This window comes from Hyperolius riggenbachi, chromosome 7, assembly GCF_040937935.1.
Source record: "Hyperolius riggenbachi isolate aHypRig1 chromosome 7, aHypRig1.pri, whole genome shotgun sequence".
Lineage (NCBI taxonomy): Eukaryota > Metazoa > Chordata > Amphibia > Anura > Hyperoliidae > Hyperolius > Hyperolius riggenbachi.
In genome coordinates this window covers 113,618,254-113,646,217 of record NC_090652.1, presented here as the reverse complement: position 1 = coordinate 113,646,217, position 27,964 = coordinate 113,618,254, and the positions used below count along the sequence as shown (strand labels likewise).

The following is a 27,964-nucleotide window of genomic DNA, read 5'->3' as shown; positions in this document are numbered from 1 at the left end:
CCCTGGGTAAGTATCAAATCTTTAATTAGGGAGGTCTCTGGTTTAATTTACAAACACTGTCATTTTTTCTAGATGGATTATATCTCGAAACAGGTGGTTTTGGCACTCAGCACTGGCTGCCTGGTGCCAGTAATGCTAAATTGCGCACCTGGCGCAAGTGTAATTTGAGGTTCCTGCAACTGCCAGACCCTGAATTACGTTTCGTTCCAAGTTGCTATGGCTCCTTGGGGAATAGTTTTTTATGCCGCTGGGAATTTCAGTGGCAGCAGGTCGAGCCATCCTTCAGGTCACCCTGCGCCCAAATTACCATATGTACCATATGTACGCTTATTTCATGCCTCGGCGCTTCACCTAATGTGTTGCTACAAAATATGATACTATACTACTATGAGATTACAATATAATTTCATTTTCCTTTGTAGATGATAACACAGGTTTAACATCAGAAATTCAGAACGTTGCAGGTTCAGTATCTTCAAATTAGACACTTCCTTTCCACCAAGAAAACGTCTCCTCCTTTGCTCCTCTGACACCTTCCTGCTTTCCTTCAAACATCACTTCCCTTCACAGGAGGGATAATTCTAGGGTATAACTTTGCTGATGAGGTAGACTCCCAATCTTTTCAAATAAACCATTTCTGGAGCATGGACCTACAGTCGTTCCTTACTAACAAAGTAGTAATACAGCTGGGATGCCTTATATGAAAGTACTTGCATTAGCCTAACACATAAGGAAAATTGTATTTCCTCCAACTGGTCATTTTTCAAGTAGGTCTCAATCAAGTCTCTTAAACAGTCCCTCATATTCTATGTGCTGCAAGACAATTGATATCAGCCAGTTGGGGGAACAAGATAGCTCCACTACTGCCTACTAAAATCAATGGTGCAATATAACCTGAAATGAGAGAAACTTTGGTGCGTGGGGCTTGATAATCAATAATTTAGCTCACTGGGAACCAATTTCTTAAAGAGTCTGAAAAATCCCTTGATTGAGCCCAACTCTCACGTTTAACTCGTAAAGCATAAATCCAATCAAGAATACAACAGACACTTACATAGAACCAATTTGTCTGAAATGAACACCACCTATTGCTCTCTTGAAGCCTAGGTGTGAGGACATTGGTTATACAGTAATGTTATGTCAGCCCCATACAGACTCTACAGTTTATTTCCCTTTGCAGGAATTATTTACCTTGTGTTCTCTGTTCAGTCTTTTGTTGATTTATGGTCCAGCTGGCAACTTGCCAAAACTACAACTTGTTATTAAAGGAACTATAAATAATTTTCCATTGAAGAATTTTCCTTTCACCAACAGAACAGTTATTATGAATGTTTTGAAAATTACACCTTTTTTGTTGGAAGGAGACTCAAAATAAAATTAACGTTTAAAAATATTGACTCTAAGGAAAATGTATTTAAAATTGAGTCTCTCTCGATCAATTCTCAGTGTGTGAATTGCTGCTGCGGTATTTTGTACTGCATTAAACAATACAAGGCTAACCATTGGTGGTACAATCAATATTAGATTTAGCGGAAGATGGTAGAGAAAAAAAAATACCAATACCAGCGAAATATTGATAATTTCCATAATCTGCTACAAGACATGTAGCGTTTGGCCAGATTAATTTAAAAAGGCTAATTTGCTAGGCTGATAAACATTGGAGAAAAGTGGAGAACCAGGTGAATCTGAACTTGGGTTGCAGTCTTTTCACGAAAATAAACCAAGTCTGAGTTGTACCAGGCAGTTATGAGAAACAAATGGGTGGAGGCGCCATTTAAAAAGACTTTGAAACGAGTATAAGTTTACTTTTTTAACATGCAGTCATGTTAATCAGTATAACCACTGCTAAAACGCCGCTATCCCACGGCAAAACGAGGGGTCTTTACCCCCCAAATCAACCCTGCAAAATCCACAGCTCTGCAGCTCTGCCTCCATGTGCATCAATCGCCACGTGGATCTCCGCCTCTCCCCGCCCCTCTCTTTGAAGGCAGATTGTGAGGGGCGGGGAGAGGCGGCGATCAGCTAGGATTGACGCGCTGAGAGGCAGAGCTACAGGGCTTAGCCCTGCTTCTTCAGGAAGCGCTCCCCCAAGCTTACAGAGGGAATTTGGGGGGTAAAGAGCCCTCGTTTTGCCGTGGGATAGCGGCGTTTTAGCAGGGGTTATACTACTTAACATGACTGCCTGTTAAAAAAGTTAATTTAGACTCGCTTCAGAGTCTCTTTAAAGGGAAACTTAAAGAGACTCTGAAGTCTCATTTTTTTACCTGCTTTTGTTATATAATCCTCTTCAGCATGATTGCCCAAGCAGAATCGCCCGCATTCCTGCAGCAGATGAATGATCTATTACAGAGCAAACGCCCTGCAAAGCTCCAGGGCTTTACTTCCTTGTAGAGGTGCTGTAGCTGTAGCTCTGCCTCCTCCACAGTCAATCTCTGCTGATCGCCGCCTCTCCCCTCCCCTCTGTCTTCTTTCACTGAGAGGGGCGGGGAGGAGGCGGAGATCCGTGGAGATTGATTACAGAGAGGCAGAGATACAGCTCAAAGCTTTTCCTCTTCAGGGCTTCAGAATCAGCGGCTTCTACATAGCCGCTGATGCACAATAAACTTCCTGTTAAGCAGGAAGTTTATTGTGCATCAGCGGCTATGTAGAAGAGGCGACCAGCAGCAAGTGAGAGGAGCCGGCGATCGGAACCAGGAAGATGAGTTGTTCCCTTAGCAGTCTGCATCGGATCGGAGGGGGGGAGCACGGAGGGTGCCCGGAGAGGAAGGGAGGGAGAGGTCGGGCTGCCCTCCCCGCGGCTCCCCCCTCCATCACGGCGGCCACACGGGCATGTTTGCCCCATCACCCCCAGCAGCGCACCAGGGGGCGGAGCGAGATGGACCCAGCCGGGGCCCTGCAGTTATTAAAACACATGCGGCCAGGTCAGGTGGCACGAGCGCCCCCTGGAAGCCGGCGCCCTGAGCGATCGCACCGGTCGCTCAGGTCAAAGGCCGGCCCTGCACACAACCATTCAGTTGATGACGCAGGGACACTTGCATTTTATTGTATAGGATTAGCGTATTAAAACAAAACAAAACAAAAGTATTTGGCTTGAGGAATACCCTATAAACTATATGAAAGGAACACAATTATGCAATGAGTAAAAGTTTATCTCGGATCCACTTTAAAGGATGTTCCAGAGATCTGAAGGAGCTGCAAAGGGCTAGAAGAGAAGTAGCATAGTATGTATGCACTGTGTATCCGATAACAAACAGTTAACAGTAAACTAGTGATATAAAAGATACTGAAAAGCTGAAATCAGTAGGGAATCTCCTGGGGGTTTCATCTACGTGGATTCTGCAGGAGAGAGAAGCTTCTATGGATGCATGCAGGTTACTTGCTATCTTGGAATCAGATGAGGAAAACTTCACATACCCTGATGGGTTCAGCTGTTTACTTACCTTTTATGTGAGCTGACAATATCCTTCTGTTAAATAACCAATGCGCACCATCCAGTGCTTTTTATCTCTTTTTTTTTATTTTTTATTCCCAAGCCTGCAATAGGAATATGATATCAGTGATATAAATTCAAATAGACAATGTGGCAAATAATTCAGTTTGTGCCACAGCCATACATCACAGGCATTATACCGGGATATTGCCTGAGGCTGATGGTGTAGAGAGACACACACATGGCAGAGAGGTATAATAAGCTGCCATCCATCTACTTCTTGCTTTGTTGAGCATTGTGGGGTATTTATAGCATGCTGTCAGTGTGATTGCTGTTATGTTTACTAAGAGCTCACAAATAGGAGGATAATTATGAATGTAATCATAATTAATTTGGACTTAACAGTTCATCCATTCAAACATTAGCAATTTATCTGACATTTTAATCACAAACATATGGCGTGTCATCTGTTCTAGGCTGTGCGTCCTCTCATGAAATACCTTGATGAGAAATTAAGTACACTGAATCGAACCTTGGTGAAAGAAAACCTGTACAGGTAAGACAGAAACATCTACTGAACCTCACACACATGTACATAGATTGAAGTGCACAGTTCCTCCACACCGACTTCACATACCTCTCTTCTACATCCGCCCTATCAGGGCCACCATCAGGCAGTACTACTGCTATATGGGGCCCTAAAGAGTTGGGGACCCAAACAAGGGCAGTGCCCCACTGGACCCAGCTGGCAATTTCCAATTTATGCCCCTTTAAGTTGCAGAAAGTATGCTAGGTCTAATGCTGTTGTCTGCCAAACGTTTGAAGACACACGCCAATGCTGGGGGGAGGATGCAGGGAAGGATCAGGGGCGGTTCTTCCATAAAGCAAAGTGAATCACAAGCTTCAGGGTGATGACAATTAGGGGGCAGTAAGAGGCAGCTCCCCTCCACAAATGTCCCCCTCCTCACACTCTCCCTCTCCCCCTCCTAGCACCGCTTCACTTACCTGCTCTTAGCATTCAATGGGATCTCCATCTGCCTGTCCAGCATCCTGTACTCATAGCTACAGTGGTGCCTCATGTGACATGTCACATGCTGCTGGGTCACATGAGGTGCCGCTGTAGTCAGAGAAGAAGCAGGACTTCACGTGTGGCTGGTGATCCCGTCACTAATCTGCTGAGAGTGGGTGAGTGAATATCCCAGCTGCACTGTGGCCTCACCCCTCTGACTGCATGTCTATTAGGCCCTATCCCCGGCTCATTGTCTATTAAGCCAGTATTATACCCCACACTTGACTGCACTTCTAATAGAACCCGTCCCCTGGTCACATGTGCAGACAGCTGCTGTGGTGGCTGGATAGAGTACTGGTTAAGGGCTCTGCCTTTGACATGGGAGACCAGGGTTCAAATCCTGGCTAGGTCAAGTACCTATTCAGTAAGGAGTTCAAGGCAAGACTACCTAACATTGCAGGGTGGCCTCTTGAGCGCGTCCCAGTGGCTGCAGCTCTTGAGCGCTTTGAGTCCGACAGGAGAAAAGCGCTATACAAATGTTCAGATTATTATTATTATTATTATAAGCCAGGCGCCAGGAAGGAAGGGAGCCAGTCTGCACCATGTTGCCGCCACACTCTCCTCCATGCAGATACCACCGTAACCTAAATTTCCATATTCTTCCACATCTTCACCTGTACTTTTCATAACCCTCCACAATCTCCTCCTGTAACCTAGACCTTCACATCTGATACCTCACACCTTCACCTGTATCCTTCACTTCGACACCCCTTATTTCTCCACTCCTCCGTAACTTAGACTTTTACACCCCACATTCCTGCACATCTCCGCATAACCTAAACTTCCACCTCCCATTTACCACTCTTCTTATTATGCATGCTAGTTCTCCACATACTACAACCCTTCTACACTCATCCCTGTAGATCACATGGAAATTCTGAAGATCACATTACACATTTGATAAGCCCAGGTTTATGCCTGGAGGGTCTATTCCAGATATATACAAGCAGCTATATGATGTATAAGGCCCGGTTCACATTAGCGGTTGTTTGCCAAACGGACCGGATGACCTGACCGGATCCGGACCGGATCCGGATCGGAACCGTACGGTTCTGATCCGGATCCGATCCGGATCCGGTCAGGTTGCATCAGGTGGTAATCAGGATGCGATCCGGATCCGTTTGGCAAAGTTAACGTAAAAAAAAAAAAAAATGTTGGTCTGGGAGGTCAGCAGAAGGGGGACCTGTGGAATCAGGCCCTCTGCTGTTTAGCACTCACCTCCACCTCCAACATGCTGCCAACATCCTGCCAACACCTCCAGCTCGTGCTGCTCCACTCCAAAATGCTTGCCCATGTGTCCCCAGCCAATATCGCCGCAAAAATCCGCATAGGAAGTGGGGTAGAACATCCGGATTTCTCAGCCAGTGTGTTGTGCGGCCTCCGGTTCCCATTTGTTTGTATTGGCCGGATGGTGCAGTCCGGCTCCGCCCCGGATACGGCTGCCGGAGGGGCCGGATGAAAAAATAGCGCATGTTGGAACGGAGGCCGGAGTCCGGATCCGGCCCGGATCCGGTCCGGCTCCGGTTCTGCAGAACGGACCCATGTGAACGGACGCATAGGCTTTAATTGCTATGCCGTGCGTCCGTTCCGTCCGTTCTGCAGGCGGTGCGGCTCCGGCACGGCGATTCCGGAGGGCCACCGCAAGTGTGAACCGGGCCTTATGCAGTTTGATTGCTTTTATAGGTTAGAATATGAGTTCACAGCATATGAATATAAGGTGTAAGTTTTGCCGTCTTCAGAACTAGTGTGCTAATATATTGTGAAGCTATATCTTCTGCTTTTATCCATTACTATAGTATATTTTTGTGGCTCTCCTATAGCACCCAGAATGGCTCATGGTTAGGCCTCGTTCACATCTAGCTAGCGCAGATGGCTGTGTGATCCGAACGCAACGCATATGATCGCATGCCATCTGCGGCGTACGTACAAAAAGGGCGCCCGGACAAAAAGGGCGCGGGGTGTAAACGCTAATTAATAATTAATCATTAATAGCGTTTATAAAAATAGTGTGCTATATTTGGTTTACAAATAATGTTTTACAAAATTATAAATCATTAAATAATGCTTATGAAATCGGCAATTGTGAAAACGTTATTCTTCCCTGTTTCAAAAGTGAAACTTATAATTACGTTTATTAAAAAAACGATAATATATGTTTAATTGTTATATTTGTATATTATTGTGAATAACCTTCATTTATGGTTTGTTCTTATAATAAAATGTGAAAATATTATTTATAACGATGATATAAATATAACTAGGTTCGTAAAAATTGTTGTAAAAGATTAGTAAGTATTACTAAAATTTTACTAAAACGATACCTAAGCCTACTCTCACACAGAGCCCTCCCTGTATCTATCCCTAACCCTTAGACCCCCTAGTGGTGCCTAACCCTAAGACCCCCCCTGGTGGTGCCTAACCCTAAGACCCCCCTGGTGGTGCCTAACCCTAAGACCTCCCTGGTTGGTGCCTAACCCTAAGACCCCCCAGGTGGTGCCTAACCCTAAGACCCCCCTGGTGGTGCCTAACCCTAAGACCCCCCTGGTGGTGCCTAACCCTAAGACCCCCCTGCTGGTGCCTAAACCTAAGACCCTCCTGGTGGTTCCTAAACCTAAGACCCCCCCTGGTGGTGCCTAACCCTAAGACCCCCCTAGTGGTGCCTAACCCTAAGACCCCCCTGGTGGTGCCTAACCCTAAGACCCCCCTGGTGGTTCCTAAACCTAAGACCCCCCTGGTGGTGCCTAAACCTAAGACCCCCCTGGTGGTGCCTAAACCTAAGACCCCCCTGGTGGTGCCTAAACCTAAGACCCCCCTGGTGGTGCCTAACCCTAACCATCCCCCTTACTGATTGCTTTATTATGTGGATAATAATGTTTTACTAATTGTGGCTGCAAAAAATATAGTGCAATTTACGTTACGTACTGATCGCTTTATTTTGTGAATAATAATGTTTTACAAACAGTAAGGGATAAAACTTTAAATAATGTTTTAATTAGTTAAATAAGTGAAATATGTTTAGTATTTTTAAAAACGTTATTCGGCACGGGTGCATTTTATAAACGTAAATCACCACAAGCACAGTTATAAATCATTAAAAATCTCCGGGCCCCGTTTGTAAACGTTATTTACCTCCGGCGCCCTTTTTTCCTGCTCGGCGCCCATTAAACGTTATTTATTATGAGAGTGAATGGCGGCGCCCTTTTTGTCCACTAGCTGCCTGCGCCCTTTTTTCCCGCTTCCCCATCTGCGCCGCTGCGCTGCTGATCCCATCCATTGACAGTGATGGGATCAGCTCTGCGCTTCCGGGCAAAATGCAGGCAGCAGGAGGCAAGCGCTTCCTAGCGCATCGTACTGCTATGCAGCGCAGTAGATGTGAACGGTAGAAGGGCTGTCTATGCCCTTCTGCCGTTCCTGCGTTTCAGCACATCATACGCGCTTCCAAATGCACATGGAAGCGTGTGTGATGTGAACGAGGCCTTACTAGCCTGTTCCCCATGGGTGCCAAACTGCTAGTTTTTCATATAGTGGCTGCATTATCTAATCATGGATTTTTCTCTCCTGCACAGGGTTCTTGAAGCGCTTTGGTGGCTCCTGCTAAAATTTATTACAGATGCTGTTGAATCAAACAGAGGAGTTTCGGCAGAGTTTTATGAACGGTTTTATTTCACACTCGAGGTAAATTCTTCTATACTAATTTAAGGATACTCATCACTAAAGAGATGGGAATGTCGTCAAGGAGAGTAGTTTACTAGCGGAATCATGGAATGAACAGCAGAAGTGTTATATGCCATTCAGTTCACACAGCCAATCCGGTGAATAGGAATGTAAAAAAATTCCCCCGGAGCCCGAGCAGAGAGCAGGCAATATATATATTTTTGTGTCTCTGGGTTCGGGTCTGCCAGCGCTGGATCAGACTGTTCGAGGGAGATGGAGAAGCCTCATTAGGATCCAGAGGCTCCCCCCTCCGGAGGTAAGAACCCTCAGGGGCTCTTTTTTCCCCTACAGGTCTACTTTAAGAATGTGAAAAAGTATTATTTAATTTTCTTGGGAGAATCCCATCGGCCGGTGACCTTTAAATGGAGAACTGCCATGCTCTCTAGACAGCAACTTATTCAGATACTTGACAAAATATTAATGATGGAGCAGCTAGCACCCACAGATGAAGAACGTATTGAATGTCCACACAGATTGGATACACCATTCAGACTCTACAAGTCTAGCTATTACAGATGTAACATCTATTTGACCATCGGCATAATATACCTATGTATTGTATAAACTCACCTAAAGCAAGAATCATTATTCCTTTTAGCAGGGGTGCCCCTGGCCATTTTGTCACTCCAAGCGAGAAAGCTTGTGGCGCCCCCCACCCCCTCCCGGTATTTCATGCAATTTGTAAAAAAGTTATAAACGGGGCAATTATGTTTATTATATATTACCAACTATAATGCATCCCTTTTGATAAAAAACGTGTGCCATATGATTCATGCTGCCATCGTTCCCTAAAATAAAATCAGCAGATAGCATGGCCACCTACAAATCAAATGCAGATAACACATCCCCCATACATCAAATGCAGATATGCCCCCCCCATAGATCAAATGCACATAACACGTCACCCACAGACCAAATCCAGATATGTCCACCATAGTTTGAAATGCACATAACACGTCACCCACAGACCAAATCCAGATATGTCCCGAATAGCTCAAAATGCACATAACACGTCACGCACAGACCAAATCCAGATATGATTCCCATAGATCAAATGCACATAACACGTCCCCACAGACCAAATGCAGAAATGTCCCCCATAGATCAAATGCACATAACACGTCCCCCCACAGACCAAATCCAGATATGTCCCGAATAGCTCAAAATGCACATAACACGTCACGCACAGACCAAATCCAGATATGATTCCCATAGATCAAATGTACATAACACGTCCCTCACAGATCAAATGCAGATAAGTCCCCCATAGATCAAATGCACATAACACGTCCCCCACAGACCAAATGCAGATTTGTCCCCCATAGATCAAATGCACATAACACGTCGTCCCCCACAGATCAAATGCAGATATGTCCCCCATAGATCAAATGCACATAACACGTCCCCCACAGACCAAATCCAGATATGTCCCGAATAGATCGAAATGCACATAACACGTCACGCACAGACCAAATCCAGATATGATTCCCATAGATCAAATGCACATAACACGTCCCCCACAGATCAAATGCAGATATGTCCCCCATAGATCAAATGCTGCAGAAGATTTCAGTGCTATATAAATACATAATAATAATAATATGGTAGGACATTGGGGAGAGGTCACTTGGTTCTGTTTGGGGGAGAAGGGGCAGGAAAGATCATTGGGTGCTGCTGGGGGGCTCAATAGAGGTCACTGGGTGCTGCTGGTGGTTGAGAAGAGAACACTGGGTGCTGCTGGGGTTGGGGTCAGGAGAGGTAGCTGGTTGCTGCTGGGGGCAGGAGAGGACATTGGGTGTTGATTGGGGGCCAGGAGAGGTCACTGAGTGCTGCTGGGGGTCACTGAATGCTGCTGAGGGGGTCAGATGAGATTACTGGGTGCTACTGGGGAAGGGGAGGGGTGATCAGGAGAGGTCACTGGGTGTTGCTGGTGGTTGGGAAGAGAACACTGGGTGCTACTGGGGTTGGGATCAGGAGAGGTAACTGGGTGCTGCTGGGGGTCAGGCGAGAACACTGGGTGTTGATTGGGGGTCAGGAGAGGTCACTGAGTGCTGCTGGGGGTCACTGAATGCTGCTGAGGGGGTCAGATGAGGTTACTGGGTGCTACTGGGAAAGGGGAGGGGTGATCAGGAGAGGTCACTGGGTGCTGGTGGTGGTTGGGAAGAGAACACTGGGTGCTGCTGGGGTTGGGGTCAGGAGAGGTAGCTGGGTGCTGCTGGGGTCAAGAGAGAACACTGGGTGTTGATTGGGGGTCAGGAGAGGTCACTGAATGCTGCTGGGGGTCACTGAATGCTGCTGAGGGGGTCAGATGAGGTTACTGGGTGCTACTGGGAAAGGGGAGGGGTGATCAGGAGAGGTCACTGGGTGCTGGTGGTGGTTGGGAAGAGAACACTGGTGCTGCTGGGGTTGGGGTCAGGAGAGGTAGCTGGGTGCTGCTGGGGGTCAGGAGAGGACACTGGGTGTTGATTGGGGGTCAGGAGAGGTCACTGAGTGCTGCTGGGGGTCACTGAATGCTGCTGAGGGGGTCAGATGAGGTTACTGGGTACTACTGGGGAAGGGGTGGGGTGATCAGGAGAGATCACTGGGTGCTGCTGGGGGGGATCAGGAGAGGTCATCATTAGGTGCTGCTGAGGGGGCAGGGCAGGTGTCAGGAAAGGTCACTGGATGCTGTTGGGGGTTTGGAAGAAGTCACATGCTATGCTACGTGGGGGGGGGGGGTCAGGAGAGGTCACTGGGTGATGCTGGCCTGGGGTGGTTCTGGTGGTGAGGAGAAGTCATGGTCCTGCTGATGGAGTGGAGGCACCATCTTACCTGCTCGCAGAGTCCCAGTCTTTCCTTCATTACTGCCACCACTAGAATTCCTGTCACAGCCATGGTCGGGTGGGGGCGGAGCTTCGATTCGGTGGGGGCTGAGCTTCGATTCGGTGGGGGCGGAGCTTCCCGCAGCCGTGGCTACATCTGCGTACAACCGAAGATCCTGGATCCAGGCCAATATCGCCTCCTCTTCCCTCAATGTGAGTCGCAGCATGACCCGAGGGAAGCCTATGGTAGGGGATTCAGCAGTCTCTTCCCTCCTTCCTCACACTGCGAGGGAAGCGGGGCTCCTTCAGCTAAACATGCTTCCCACCTTGGCTCTCCTCCCTCCGTTGAAAGGCACACCCCCTCCGATGCTCTCTTCCTAGCACAGTGGCGGCAGAGACATAACTTGCCCGTGGCTTTAAAGGGGCCATGCAGCGGGTAATTTTAATGACACAGAGCGCGCCCTGTGCATTGTGGGCGCTTCAGGCACTTGCCTGGAATGCCAGTGGCTAGAGGCGCCCCTGCCTTTTAGCTGGACTCTTGACTATAGCACATCCATCTGTGGTTTATTTTTAACTATTGTTGGTAAAACATTGCTCTGGCTGAGCTTTTGCTGTTAATATATTGATAGTTATGTCTTCTTTAAGTGCCTTAATATTTGTAACCTAGATTGAGCTCTGAAATCTTATATCAGAAACACCATGACCTTGATAAATCTGGTCATATGTGCATCTGCATGTTCTCCCTGCATGTAACCCGATAGAGATCATGTGTAATCAGTTATCTAATCTGCGGGAGCACAGTGCTACGGCCAAATGGAAACTGAAGCACCAGGGAATATGAATTGCTTTACTTTTTGACTATAAGACTCACTTTTTCTCCCCCAAAAGTAGGGGAAAAAAGTCGCTGCGACTTCTAGTCCAAATGCAGGGGTTGAACGCCTGCCAATACGAATCTCCAATCCGCCGCACTGTTGGGAACTCCCTGTACTGTGCCCATGCAGAGGAGGGCAGAGGAGCACACAAAAAGGCATAGAGGAGGAGAAGGGGACACAAAGGGGCATAGAGGAGGACACAAGGAGGATAGAGGTGGTAACATGGGGGACACAGGAGGACACAAGGGGGACAGAGGAGGATACAGGGAGACACAAGAGGTACGAGGTGGCATGAGGTACAAAGGGGACATAATTCACAAGCTGCCCCTTCACCATGGATGCACCAGGTTTAGTATATATTTTTCCCCTGGTTTTTGTTCTCTAACCCTGGGTGCGTCTTATAGTCTGAAAAATACAGTAATACAATTAGTTTGATGTCTTCATTAGATGAAATGCTTTATGCACTTTTGTTTTCACTCACTCTATATTTTAAGAGGTTTTGAAGAAAATCCAATGTGAAACCATGAAGGTCTGCCATTAGCCTACTGTAATAGGTGGAAGAATTTTAGACAGAAAGGCAATAGAATTATTCCATAAAATCTTTAAAAAATATATATGAATGTATTATTATACGTGATCCTGAATGAAACAGTCAGGGCCCGTTTCCACTTGTGCGGTGCAGATTCTTTGCTGAAACCGAATGCGAATTCGTTAGCGTTTGTATGCAAATTTTACCGCAAATTCGCATACCATTTCGCATATGTTTGTATGTATGCGAATTTAACCATGTCAGTGCCTGGGTGCTTTTACATTGGTTTTATGCGAAATCGTACGCGAATTCGCATAGAAAATTTGCATAGAGAAACTGCATGCAAATTTCCTATTAAATACATTGTATGCGAATCGCCTAGCGGTGTGTGGTGTGCGAATTCTGATGGCTCTGCCGTGCAGATTTTTCCTGCACACAAAACCGCAAAGACATCCTGACAAGTGGAAACAGTCTCATTCACTTGTATTGCCTATGGGAATTTGCATACGGGAAATGCATACAAATTCGCGATAGTGGAAACGGGCCCTCAAAGACTGAAAGCAGGCTATACCATGTGCTGAGGTGAACTCATCACATGGTAAAGCTCCCCCTTCCACACAAACACACTTGGCCATGGCTACATTATTTCTGTAACGGCTACCCTGGTCTTGTGACTGGAGACCAATGTACTGAAGTCCTGTATAAACAATGCAGTACGTGAATGTGGACAGCACCACCATGCAGAGATAGATTAAGATGTACTGGGTCCCTAGGCAAGGTAGTAGGCTTGGGACCTCCTTGTGGTCTTTTTGGTAAGCTGAAGTTCAGAGAGGTCAGAGAAGGTGACTGGTGGGCCCCTTGAAACCCACTAGACCCCAAGCACCTGCTTAGGTTGCCTGGTGGATGATTCTGCTCTGCCACCATGTAACCTGTCATGCAAACACTGCAGGGTGTGAATAAGGTAAATTAACCACCAGCAAGTATTGAAGGACAACTGAGAGGGATATGGAGACTGCCATTTTTATTTCCTTTTAAACAATACACATAGCCTGGCTGGCCTGCTAATCCTTTTAGCCTTTGCCTCTAATACTTTTAGCCTTAGACCTTAAACAAGCATGCCGATCAGGTGTTTGTGACAAAGGTCTGAGAAGATTATGCTTGGTACAAGTGTGTGATTCAGACACTACTGCAGCCAAAAAGATCAGCAGGACAGCCAGGTAACTGGTATTATTTAAAAGGAAATAAACATGGCAGCCTGCCAGCCTCCATATCCATCTCACTTCAGTTGTCCTTTAACCACTTGCCGACCGCACGCTTATACCGCAAAGTGGCAGTTGCAGGACCAGCAACGCAGTTCTGCGTCGCCGGCTGCAGGCTAATTAATCAGGAAGCAGCTGCTCGCGCGAGCGGCTGCTTCCTGTCAATTCACGGCGGGGGGCTCCGTGAATAGCCTGCGGGCCGCCGATCGTGGCTCGCAGGCTAAATGTAAACACAAGCGGAAATAATCCGCTTGTTTACATTGTACGGCGCTGCTGCGCAGCAGCGCCGTAAGGCAGATCGGCGATCCCCAGCCAATCAGCGGCCGGGGATCGCCGCCATGTGACAGGGGACAGCCTGTGACTGGCTGCACAGGACGGATAGCGTCCTGTGCAGCCCGGATCACCAGGGGGGCCAGGTAGGAGAGGGAGGGGGGGGGATTTCGCTGCGGAGGGGGGCTTCGAGGTGCCCCCCCCCCCCCCCCGCAACACCCGGCAGGCAGGAGCGACCAGACCCCCCAGCACATCATCCCCCTAGTGGGGAAAAAAGGGGGGCGATCTGGTCGCTCTGCCTGCACCCTGATCTGTGCTGGGGGCTGCAGAGCCCACCCAGCACAGATCAGCTAAAACAGCGCTGGTCCTTGAGGGGGGGTAAAGGGTGGGTCCTCAAGTGGTTAAACTGAGTGCAGGCACTGGCAACAGAGCTGATATGGACACCAGCTACTTAACAGGTTCCAAAGCTCTAGATATCTGGATATAATGTTTTGGTAATTTTATGGTTGTCAGGCCTTAGTTATTATATACCCGAGCTTTGAATGTCAGCTTGAATTAATTGAATGGGTATCAGGGCTCCAGATGTTGGCAATATAAGCTAAGGTTGTGTTGTTTTAGGAATTTTAGTGTTGGGGTAGTGTAGGGGAAGTATAAAGTTGAGAATGATGTAGGTACTGTATGTATGCAAAGATGGAGTGTTTGGTCATATGTACATGCATTTATCATCATGTCTGTTTTCCAAACATTGCATGCTGCATTTACCTGGCTGTCCTAAGGACCGTTGCTGCATTTGCATTTCTGCACTTCAGAAAAATGTACAAATACAAAGTGTAAATAGGGCCCTAAACTCTCATGTATATGTTGTATGTTTACTGAGTTTTCTTTGCAGACCTCACCCCCTGCTGCCAGGAAGATAGAGAAAACCTGATTACAGCTTCCCCTTTAACCCTTTACATGGCAAGATTTCTCTTCCCGGCAGCATGGGAGGAGGTAGATGTGATGATGTGTTTGTTTTATAAACCAAACCAAGAGACCAAAAGATTTAATTACTGACCATAGGAATATTATAAATGCAAAACAATTTTATTAATTCATCAAATACCGTAAAAATAATTCAAATCCAGGGCCGTTTCTTGGGCAGTGCGGTCAGGGCGGCCGCCCTGGGCGCAGACAGGCAAGTAGAAGAAGGGAGGGCGCAGGCAGAAGGACATAACCGGTAGGGAGCTGGTGATGCACGGTGTAGCCAAATGGAACAAGAAGGAGGATTACCAGGGCGATCACCTCCCTTGACTCCTCCTAGGCTGCTTGCGTCTGACGTCAAGTCATCATTGCATCACCACCGCGTGATGACACCTGATGTCCTGTAGTGGTACTGCACCACCGCGTGATGACACCTGATGTCCTGTAGTGGTACTGCAGGCTGTCAATGTGCGGCACCCATGGAGGAGTTAGCTTTCTGGGATCTCTTCGCCTGTGTGTTTTCCTGTCCCTGCTTCCTCCTGGATGTGCCTGGTCCCTAGTAAGTAGGCAGATCTACTTGTGACATGTGGCTGTGTGACTGTCCCTAAAGAGTAAGGGTTCGCGAGTCCACGGGGGATTGGGGGGAGGTGGCGCAATTTTTACACCCTCACCCTGGGTGCAATTTAGCCTAGAAACTGCCCCGTTCAAATCTCTAGAATAGCATGAGAGTGGTTTAATCACATAATAATCATTGAGTGTAACAATTTGTTAAAGGGGGGTTCCTCTCTTTTAAAAAAAGGAGAAGTGAAGATAAACTTGTGATATAATAATTTGTATGTGTAGTACAGCTAAGAAATAGTACATTAGTAGCACAGATATGAGTCTCATATTGTTTCCAGTACAGGAAGAGTTAAGAAACTCCACTTGTTATCTATGCAAAACAGCTTCTCTGAGCTCTCTGATTAATTTAGTTGGTGAGAGCAGTGCTATTTTCTGAAGCATTTATACATTAAATAAACCGTGAAAGACAACTGCAGATAAGATTTTGCTGCAGGAAGGTTCAAAGGGTCATTAGCTCTGCTCTGTTTCATAGTTTAAAATGCAGAATGTAATTTGTAAACTGCAAATATTAGAGAAAATGATGCAATGTTATTAAAGCTCTATAACAGAAAATACAGATATGAGACTTTTTTCTTTGCTAATAATGTTCTATGTATTATCTGTACTACACATACAATTCATTATCTCATAAGGTTTTTCTTCTTCCGCTTCAGTGTCATTATGGTAATGCATACGACATAAACAAAGTGCATGTGCTAATTATGCTGCAGAAGCAGGGGCTTAACTACAAATCATGGGGGCCCCCTAGCAAAAATGTGATGCTCCCCCCCCATGTTCACACCCTTTCTCTCACCTACCCCTGGTCACCCTCACAGTCTGGGTGCCCATCTCACAAGGGCCATAGAGCAAGTGTATACATCATAATCTTCACACCCATAACATGTGTAGCCACAAAAACACCTGATTTGGAGTATTAGAGAAAGGCAAGGTTAGTAGTTGGGGCCACAACACACTCCTGCCCCCCCCCCTCCAGTTACGCCCCTGTGTAGAAGATGTATTTAGCATAGCACCAGGGATGCAATATTACAGTGGTTAATGGCAGGTTGCTGTTGGGCCCTTAAGGTCCAGTGGCTCCGGTGCAGTCACAACCTCTGCATTCCCTATTGCTGCGCCATGCATGACTGTAGCTCCAAGCGTACCTGTCACCACAACACATGACATATGCCAGTTAAAATGCGGTGATCACACAGTACAGATGCCTGGCTGATACACCTACTCCTGCCCAGGCAATGTCAGTATATTGGCACACAAATTTCACCCTGGTAACTGCTGGCAGAAGAGACATATTCCTACACTTCTGCTATCCTGTGGATAGGAATCACTCTCTGAGCTCCAGGAGTCCCAGCACATAGATTACTTGGCTTCAGGATTTAATTAGGTTTCAGTTTGCAGCAGAATTACGGTGAGAATTTAACCTTTTCAGACAATCCTGGGGCAGCAGTTGTTTGAGATGGCTTGGTGGCCGGATTGTCACGTAAGAATAAAGTGCTGCTGCCTTGCCATCTATTGAGAGGGACAAAACTAGCAGTAAAAATATATTGTGTTATTGATCAGGGTCACATTTTAAGCCATTAAAAAAATTAGGTGCCAAAAGTGCTGTTGCTATTATACATCAGCAACAGTCTATAAGGGACTGATCCAATTCACTTTTTCCTCCTAGGTGATATTTTAAAAACTTGTCAATAAAATGCCTTTTAAACCACCAGCAAGCAAGAAAATACTTAATAGTTTTGATAGTACATTTTCACCTATTTCCCGGTCCTTTTTCATACTTTTTCAGTTATTGTAAATAGAAGATGAAAAATGATCTCCTTGGGAAAACTCAGGAGAAAAAGTTTATTACATATGGGCAAATTTTTAAAGCCACCAGTAAGAAAAATACTCTGAATAATTTTAGCAGTACATTTTCACCTATGTTTTGGTAAACTTTAATTGGAGAGCACAAGCGTTATTTTAGGCCTGGTGCACACCAAAAACCTCTAGCAGATCCGCAAAACGCTTGCGGAGTTTGAAAAGTTTTTTTCTTATTTTTATGAAGTGTTTCAGCTAGCGTTTTGCGGTTTTGGGAAGCGTTTTTGTGCAGTAGATTCCATATATTGTTATTGTAAATCTGTTACTGAACAGCTTCTGTAACAAAAACGCTTGCAAAACCGCTCTGATCTGCTGTTTTTCAGAGCAGTTTGCGTTTTTCCTATACTTTACATTGGAGGCAGAAACGCCTCCGAAATCCAAAAAATGCTGTAGCCAGGGAGTATGCGTTTCTGCAAAACGCCTCCTGCTCTGGTGTGCACCAGCCCATTGAGATACATTACCCAAGCGTATCCGCAGCAGCAAGCGGATCACAAAACGCAACAAAACCCGTGTGCACCAGCCCTTAAACAGAAGTTTTGAGAAAAAGTGTATTGCATTGGGCCCTATGGCCCTTATTCAATTTACTTTTTCTCCTTAGCTTTCTCTTATGTGATATTTTCACACCCCATCAGTAAAATGCCTTTTAAGCCACCAGCAAGCAAAAAAAAAAAAGACTTTTAGGTCTTGGTCACACCTAAAATCGCCATCGCTAACACCAGCGTTTTGTGATTTTGTGCACAATTTTTTTAAGCTCCTCCCGGTGCTTACCTGTGCGCTGCGTTTTTAGGCTAAGCGCTTTTGCAAAGTTATTCTTTTTTTCACTTCCGGACGTCAGTCAAGAAGAGAACTCTTTGACCCAAAAAATAATAAATACAATGTATTTATTCTTAAAAGAGCTGGGGAAATTGCTATACAAAGCGCTTTTTCCCTATACCTTCCATTGAGCCAAAACGCTCAGAAAATGTTAGTGTACAGGTATATGTGAACACTCTCATAGGGAATCATTGCACAAACGCTTTTAGGGCCATATTGAAAATCGCCGGCGCTTACAAAAAGCTGAAAATGCCCTTAGTGTGAACAAGCCCTAACACCTTTTTTATTTGAAGAGTGTTGAAAAGCTATCCTAAACAGAACATGAAAAAGTATCTGGCAGGCGAAAACTTGGGAGAAAAAGTGAATTGAATAAGGGCCTATATAAACCTGCAGGGGTGGCTCCAGCTTTTTTTTGGGGGGTGGGGGGGTCAGGAAGAGGGCACAATAGTTGGTGCTGGGGCCCATTGTGGCATGTGCCAGAAAACAATATGCCCAACAATGATCTATTGTAATGTGTAAAGTGTATTCAGCAGATATTACACACATTCCGATTATACTTTCTTTTTCTTTGACTGCAACTTGCTATGTTCAACGTTGACTGTTTTAAAGAGTACAACGCTCTGACTTAAAGTGCCCAATGATGGTACAATTTTGTCATCTGATGCAATCTTTCAGCGCACTTTTTTACTATCGAAAATAATCTGATCCCATAAATTGGTCAATTAGGTTAGTTAAGGGCCCATACACTGGTCAATTTCAGCCATCGATTCAGCCAATTTGACCGCTCTGATCGAATCGGCTAGAAATCGATGCAGCAGTAAGCATAACTGATCGGCCGATCGATTTCCTCGATGATGGCCGGATGGAAATTCAAGGTCGATCGGCTGCTGGCACCCGATCTATGGCCCATAGAGTTGCATTGGACCGAACGGGCACAATATGAACAGCAAAGCAGTGTTTGACGCTCATATATACCATATAGACAGGTGCATAACTGTTTTACGAGCAACATAAAAAAAAATACTGTAGGGCGGTAGGGGAAAAATGAGTTGAACTTACCCGAGGCTTCTAATGGTTCCCCTCAGAGATCCTGTGCCAATTCCACAGCCACTCACCTATGCTCCGGCCCCGCCTCCGGTTCACTTCTGGAATGTCCCTACTTTTTATAACCCATACAGTTATCATATTTGCTTTTGTGCACAAATAATATTATTCATTTAGAAATTACAAGTTCCCAAAGTACAGTTTTTTTTGCTCTGTAAGATGCCATTGCATTTCTTACTGTACAGTACTGTATATTGTAATGTATGCAGTGATTATTTGTGAGCTGTCTGCTGATGTAGACACTTAAGCCTAATCTGTACAATTTTCTGTCAGATCGATGGATATATTCGAAAATGTCTGACCGATTCAATCAGATTTCAATTGATTTTTTTGATCAATTTTGGGTGCTTATCAATGCAAAATTGATCACAAAATCGATTGGATCCAATTGGATGTCTACACATGATGCAATTTCTTATCAGATTACTCCTCGATCTGATGAAAAATTGTACCATGTAGATGAGGCTTTAGAAGGAGTTCCAAAACTGCAAGGGAATGTTTACATTCTTCTCTTCCTACCATTAAGTAAACACAAGATGATGTTATCATCAGTTCGGATGTGGCTCTCACTGCAGAGAGCTTTCTATTGAAAAAGTAAGTCCTGTGTTTAACTATTTGAATGCTGTTCTGGTAAAAAAAAATTGTGGTAGTATATTATATGCTGTAAATAATCTTTTAGCGCAAAGAAGAAATGCTGTGTTTCACACCACCTTAACTACCTAATGACCGCGTCACCCCGATAGGAGTGAACGCGGCGGCTCCCCCAGGACTGCGTAATGCCAATTGGCGTTAAATCCTGGGGGCATGTTTTGCAGGGGATCGCGCTTCCCCGCTTGAATAACGGAGCTCCTCTCCATCATCGGTCTCCCAGCGGCGATCATTGCTAGGAGACTGTTAGATAGAGCCGTCTATTTACATTTTACAGTGCTGCTATCTACGGCAGCGCTGTACTGGGGACAGCCATGTCACTCGGCTTTCCCCTAGAGAGTCTCAGGAGCGATTGGCTCTCATAGGCTGAGGCTGGTGGGGGGAGGGTGAGAAAATAAATAAATCAAAAAATACATAAAATTATGTAAAAAAAAAACACAAATAAATAAAAATAAACACAGCAGCAGCGATCAGAGCCCATCAACCGAAAGCTCTGAAAAGGGGGGGGGGGCAATCACATGTGTGCTGAGTTGTATGGCCCTGCAGAAAGCCTTTAAAACTGCAGTGGCCTGAATTAAATAGCCTGGTCACTAGGGGGTGTAAGCCTACAGTCTTCAAGTGGTTAAGCACTACTGAGCGAGCATGCTCAAAAAGTATCCCAAAATTGCCCTTGTAGAGATAAACCTTTTATGTACATAATGCTCCAGCAGTTCAAAAGTATGTTTTGTGGATAGGAGGTAAAAGGTTCAATTATATTCCATTACTGCTCATATGATTGCCTGTCTCCAATGAATGGTCTAAATGACTTATATGAAAGTTAAGAGGGCATTAGCTAACAACTAATGGAGTCAAGTAAGAATACATACAGAAGCATACAGAAGCATGAATCAAAACATCAATCATAGTAATGAGCTGTATAGATTATATCAAGCAAAATGCACAAAATCATGACCCCATCGTGAAAGAGGTATACCCTGACAGCGCGCTGTTTCGTAACCTTCGTCAGAGAGTATACACAATAGGCTGCTGCTGGCTGCTGTATCCGAACAGTATAACACATAAGTTTAAATACCCGCATAGACGCCGAGCGCCCGCCCTGGACACCTGGGCTAGCCCATCTGACGCATGAGAAACTACGCGGCGGCCGCCGCGAGTCCCCCCGCGTCACTTCCGGAAATGTCAATCTCCGCCTCCCGTGCCTCCAACCATACGGGGATAGACATCCCCAATATGGCCGCCGCACGTGCGCAGTGCGGAGAAAGCCACCCAGGCCACACACGCTACATACAATGTAGAAAATGAGCAACACAAATAGTAAATAAGCTGGTAGCGATGTGGATGATCCAGGAGACGGGTCTTCAATACTCTAGATACAGTGGTGTCCAGGTGCAAGGCTATTCAAATATCAGGTACAACAATATAGATCTAAAAAATAAAAGCAAAAAAATTTTTTACAAATCAGCAGTAACACCTTAATTCAACAGCAATTAAAGGGAAAGAACCCATAAAGTGCTAATATGTAAAACCACGGAAATTAAATCTGAAAATGCTCACATATACCCAAAATAGATCGCACGGACCCCAGAGCAACAGTCATTATCTCAAAAAAGGTCTTAGATCCACCTCCTCATTCATACCACTTGGTGATTTACTGTCGAGTTTATAGATCCAAAATAACTCTCTCTGAAGCAATTTCTGCTCCAGATCACCCCCCCTAAATGATGGGGTCACCTCTTCCACTACCCTAAACCTCAACTGAGAAACATTATGGCCTGCTTCCATAAAGTGACGTGCTACTGGCGAATCCAAGTCGCCGCAGCGTATGTTGCTGCGGTGCTCACCGATCCGAGTCCTAACTTCCCGGGATGTCTGACCCACATACACCCGACCACAGGGACAGAAGAGGCAGTAGACTACGTTCTTAGTAGAGCAATTGGCAAACCCCCTTAATGTGATACGTTCCCCTGTCCGGGGATGTGGAAAAGAGGGGCCCCTTTGAACATAACTACATTGTACACAGTGGCCACAAGAAAACATACCAATAGGCCTTGGTAAGCTGCTAAGCCAGGTGTCACGGGTCGATGGAGATGAGTTAGTGCTTTTAGCATGGACCAGAGAATCCCGCAAGTTCCTGGAGCGGCGGAATGCACATACAGGTTGATCACGGAAGGTGTCAGCTAGGACTGGGTCACTGCGCAACACATGCCAGTGCTCCTTAATAACTCTACGTGCCTGCAGGGATAAAGGAGAGTAAGTCAAAATCATTGGAATACGCGAAGCGCCCACCTTTGGCTTATGTGAGAGCAAGGCCCTGCGGTCCTTAGCCGCAGCCCTCTCTAAAGCCTGACTCAAAACATTGGTGTCATAGCCTCTCTGTCTGAAATTGTCAAACATGACTCCCTCTATAAAATGCCTCGTCTGTGGAGGAAATTCTCCGTAGACGTAGAAATTGACTATAAGGAAGCCCCTTCTTAAGTCTCTGTGGATGGTAACTCTTTGCTTGGAGGTACGTATTTTTGTCAGTTGGTTTTCTATATGGTGCTGTATGTAACAGATCACCCTGCACCGAGATCAAAACATCAAGAAAATGCACTTCTGTGGAGCTATACTCCAAGCTGAATGAAATAGTTGACATTGATCTATCAAGATCTTGCTTAAAGCTCAGTAGCGAATCTACCGTGCCTGCCCAAATTAAAAAGACGTCATCTATGTATCTCAGCCAGCACAAAGCATGGCTGAGGTACAGAGGATGAGTATAGACAAAATTGACCTCAAAAGCCTCCATAAAAAGATTAGCGTAACTGGGGGCCACATTACTTCCCATTGCGGTTCCCTGTTGTTGTTGGTAGAAGTTATTTTCAAACCGGAAGTAGTTCTTCATCAGAACCACTTCCAGCAGTTGGAGGAGAAAATTAGTCAGGGCTGGAGTAAAATCCATTTTCGACAAGTTGTCCCGGATGACAGAAATGCCCTCAGAATGAGGAATAGAGGTGTAAAGACTTGTGACGTCCATTGTGCATAAAAGAACCGGAAAGTGAAAAGAACCAAAGCCCGAGAGTTTAGAGAGAAAGTCAGTTGTGTCCAACAGAAAAGAACGCATGCAAGAAACCCTAGGCCGAAGAACCTGATCCAATAGAACAGCCAGTGGTTGAAAAATAGAGTTAGTGCCTGCCACAATAGGTCTACCTGGAGGATGAGAAAGTGTTTTATGAATTTTAGGGAGAATGTAAAAGAGTGGAGTTAGAGGAAATGGAGTAAGAAGAAAGTCATATAATCGTTTGGGAATGATGCCAACCTCAAGGGCGCCTGAAATCAGGCTGTCGACTTCCTGTTTGATCGTTGTTGTGGGATCCCCTGAAAGTTTCAAATACACATTTGCATCATTAAGTTGCCTCATGACTTCTGCTCTATAATCACTGCTATTCATAACCACCGTGGCCCCGCCCTTGTCGGCAGGCTTGATAACCAGCCCTGGATTAGAGCTTAAAGAAATAAGTGCCTGGCGTTCTCCACTAGGGAGATTACTGTGGGCTGGACGTACAAGCCGACCGACATCGCGGAGGTCACGCTGGACCAGGTGTATGAATGTCTCCACAGTGTGGGATGTAGTAGGCGGTTGCCACTTACTTTTGGCACGACACATGGTTAAGTCGACCTCCGGGGGAAATTGATGGGAAGAGGGTCTGCTGGCAGTGACTTGGCTGGAGAAGAAGGCCTTAATACGTAAAGTCCTAAAGAAATTAAAGAGGTCACAGTCTAATTCTAAAAGAGACCCTGAGTGTGTTGGGACAAAGCCCAGGCCCCGCCCCAATACCTTTCGCTCAAGATCTGTAAGTGTATGATCTGAGAGATTGACCACTAATTCCTCTGCTGCGCCTGGCTCCTGGTTATCCTGGAGTCCCCTGCGCTGCCGCCTGCCCCTCCTCGTCCTCTTCCTCTTCCTCCTCGTCCCCTCGGTTGAGCCCCTAAAAAATGGTCGTTGGAGCCGGAAGTACCCTCCCCCGAGCTACTGTCAGAGGGGGGATTAGTGCCGTGAAGTTGTTGCCGATAACGGCGTATGGGTCGTCTGTCAGACCTCCAGCTGTACACCCTGTCCTCCTGGTAGTCTAGGGTGTCCCGCCTAAACTTGTCAAGTTTCTTTGTAAGTATATCCTGTTTGTAGCTCTCAAGAAACTTGAATCTGTATTGTCTAAGGACGACTTTACTATCTATATTGAATTTCAGGATTCTGCTCTTGAGAGCTACAAACAGGATATACTTACAAAGAAACTTGACAAGTTTAGGCGGGACACCCTAGACTACCAGGAGGACAGGGTGTACAGCTGGAGGTCTGACAGACGACCCATACGCCGTTATCGGCAACAACTTCACGGCACTAATCCCCCCTCTGACAGTAGCTCGGGGGAGGGTACTTCCGGCTCCAACGACCATTTTTTAGGGGCTCAACCGAGGGGACGAGGAGGAAGAGGAAGAGGACGAGGAGGGGCAGGCGGCAGCGCAGGGGACTCCAGGATAACCAGGAGCCAGGCGCAGCAGAGGAATTAGTGGTCAATCTCTCAGATCATACACTTACAGATCTTGAGCGAAAGGTATTGGGGCGGGGCCTGGGCTTTGTCCCAACACACTCAGGGTCTCTTTTAGAATTAGACTGTGACCTCTTTAATTTCTTTAGGACTTTACGTATTAAGGCCTTCTTCTCCAGCCAAGTCACTGCCAGCAGACCCTCTTCCCATCAATTTCCCCCGGAGGTCGACTTAACCATGTGTCGTGCCAAAAGTAAGTGGCAACCGCCTACTACATCCCACACTGTGGAGACATTCATACACCTGGTCCAGCGTGACCTCCGCGATGTCGGTCGGCTTGTACGTCCAGCCCACAGTAATCTCCCTAGTGGAGAACGCCAGGCACTTATTTCTTTAAGCTCTAATCCAGGGCTGGTTATCAAGCCTGCCGACAAGGGCGGGGCCACGGTGGTTATGAATAGCAGTGATTATAGAGCAGAAGTCATGAGGCAACTTAATGATGCAAATGTGTATTTGAAACTTTCAGGGGATCCCACAACAACGATCAAACAGGAAGTCGACAGCCTGATTTCAGGCGCCCTTGAGGTTGGCATCATTCCCAAACGATTATATGACTTTCTTCTTACTCCATTTCCTCTAACTCCACTCTTTTACATTCTCCCTAAAATTCATAAAACACTTTCTCATCCTCCAGGTAGACCTATTGTGGCAGGCACTAACTCTATTTTTCAACCACTGGCTGTTCTATTGGATCAGGTTCATCGGCCTAGGGTTTCTTGCATGCGTTCTTTTCTGTTGGACACAACTGACTTTCTCTCTAAACTCTCGGGCTTTGGTTCTTTTCACTTTCCGGTTCTTTTATGCACAATGGACGTCACAAGTCTTTACACCTCTATTCCTCATTCTGAGGGCATTTCTGTCATCCGGGACAACTTGTCGAAAATGGATTTTACTCCAGCCCTGACTAATTTTCTCCTCCAACTGCTGGAAGTGGTTCTGATGAAGAACTACTTCCGGTTTGAAAATAACTTTTACCAACAACAACAGGGAACCGCAATGGGAAGTAATGTGGCCCCCAGTTACGCTAATCTTTTTATGGAGGCTTTTGAGGTCAATTTTGTCTATACTCATCCTCTGTACCTCAGCCATGCTTTGTGCTGGCTGAGATACATAGATGACGTCTTTTTAATTTGGGCAGGCACGGTAGATTCGCTACTGAGCTTTAAGCAAGATCTTGATAGATCAATGTCAACTATTTCATTCAGCTTGGAGTATAGCTCCACAGAAGTGCATTTTCTTGATGTTTTGATCTCGGTGCAGGGTGATCTGTTACATACAGCACCATATAGAAAACCAACTGACAAAAATACGTACCTCCAAGCAAAGAGTTACCATCCACAGAGACTTAAGAAGGGGCTTCCTTATAGTCAATTTCTACGTCTACGGAGAATTTCCTCCACAGACGAGGCATTTTATAGAGAAGCGGGAGTCATGTTTGACAATTTCAGACAGAGAGGCTATGACACCAATGTTTTGAGTCAGGCTTTAGAGAGGGCTGCGGCTAAGGACCGCAGGGCCTTGCTCTCACATAAGCCAAAGGTGGGCGCTTCGCGTATTCCAATGATTTTGACTTACTCTCCTTTATCCCTGCAGGCACGTAGAGTTATTAAGGAGCACTGGCATGTGTTGCGCAGTGACCCAGTCCTAGCTGACACCTTCCGTGATCAACCTGTATGTGCATTCCGCCGCTCCAGGAACTTGCGGGATTCTCTGGTCCATGCTAAAAGCACTAACTCATCTCCATCGACCCGTGACACCTGGCTTAGCAGCTTACCAAGGCCTATTGGTATGTTTTCTTGTGGCCACTGTGTACAATGTAGTTATGTTCAAAGGGGCCCCTCTTTTCCACATCCCCGGACAGGGGAACGTATCACATTAAGGGGGTTTGCCAATTGCTCTACTAAGAACGTAGTCTACTGCCTCTTCTGTCCCTGTGGTCGGGTGTATGTGGGTCAGACATCCCGGGAAGTTAGGACTCGGATCGGTGAGCACCGCAGCAACATACGCTGCGGCGACTTGGATTCGCCAGTAGCACGTCACTTTATGGAAGCAGGCCATAATGTTTCTCAGTTGAGGTTTAGGGTAGTGGAAGAGGTGACCCCATCATTTAGGGGGGGTGATCTGGAGCAGAAATTGCTTCAGAGAGAGTTATTTTGGATCTATAAACTCGACAGTAAATCACCAAGTGGTATGAATGAGGAGGTGGATCTAAGACCTTTTTTGAGATAATGACTGTTGCTCTGGGGTCCGTGCGATCTATTTTGGGTATATGTGAGCATTTTCAGATTTAATTTCCGTGGTTTTACATATTAGCACTTTATGGGTTCTTTCCCTTTAATTGCTGTTGAATTAAGGTGTTACTGCTGATTTGTAAAAAATTTTTTTGCTTTTATTTTTTAGATCTATATTGTTGTACCTGATATTTGAATAGCCTTGCACCTGGACACCACTGTATCTAGAGTATTGAAGACCCGTCTCCTGGATCATCCACATCGCTACCAGCTTATTTACTATTTGTGTTGCTCATTTTCTACATTGTATGTAGCGTGTGTGGCCTGGGTGGCTTTCTCCGCACTGCGCACGTGTGGCGGCCATATTGGGGATGTCTATCCCCGTATGGTTGGAGGCACGGGAGGCGGAGATTGACATTTCCGGAAGTGACGCGGGGGGACTCGCGGCGGCCGCCGCGTAGTTTCTCATGCGTCAGATGGGCTAGCCCAGGTGTCCAGGGCGGGCGCTCGGCGTCTATGCGGGTATTTAAACTTATGTGTTATACTGTTCGGATACAGCAGCCAGCAGCAGCCTATTGTGTATACTCTCTGACGAAGGTTACGAAACAGCGCGCTGTCAGGGTATACCTCTTTCACGATGGGGTCATGATTTTGTGCATTTTGCTTGATATAATCTATACAGCTCATTACTATGATTGATGTTTTGATTCATGCTTCTGTATGCTTCTGTATGTATTCTTACTTGACTCCATTAGTGCGATTTGTATTATGTTCACCACACTGTGATGTATGCTAGGCAGGCCATTGCCATCTGTATTGTTGCTACTTCTATTTATTGACATTTTGAAATTTTGTAATACAGACGTTTTGCATTTACTTTTTGCCTGGTGTGCGAGTTACTTTTGTATATACTTTGGCATTTAGGGCCACTTCGTGCCCGTTTTACAGACTCAGCACCCATAGCATTCTACTTGAGTTTCTATGATTAATAGGGTGTGCAGACCTTTTTTGTAAACATTAGCTAACAACTGTCATCTAAGCACTATATACACTTAAAGGCTTTATTTATAAGGGTAATTTTTGGATAAGTATTATTACCAGGCCTGGTTAATTTGGACAGTTTTTGAACATGACTAGTGGTTTTAAAAGCAGCTTATGAAACAGTGTTGAATAGAGGAGAGGTGCATACTGCTTTGTTTTTTAGATTGT

General features: G+C 45.8%; 1 protein-coding gene across 3 annotated transcripts in view; it reads left to right on the top strand.

Moving 5' to 3' along the window:
* The window catches only part of BAIAP3 (BAI1 associated protein 3), a 317,725-nt gene that overhangs the window by 228,191 nt on the left and 61,570 nt on the right, over nucleotides 1–27,964 (top strand). For all 3 annotated transcript variants that reach the window (XM_068244533.1, XM_068244531.1, XM_068244534.1), the window contains 2 exons: nucleotides 3,907–3,986; nucleotides 8,066–8,174. In XM_068244533.1, coding sequence (XP_068100634.1) covers nucleotides 3,907–3,986; nucleotides 8,066–8,174 — 189 coding nt within the window. The remainder of the gene's footprint in view (nucleotides 1–3,906; nucleotides 3,987–8,065; nucleotides 8,175–27,964) is intronic.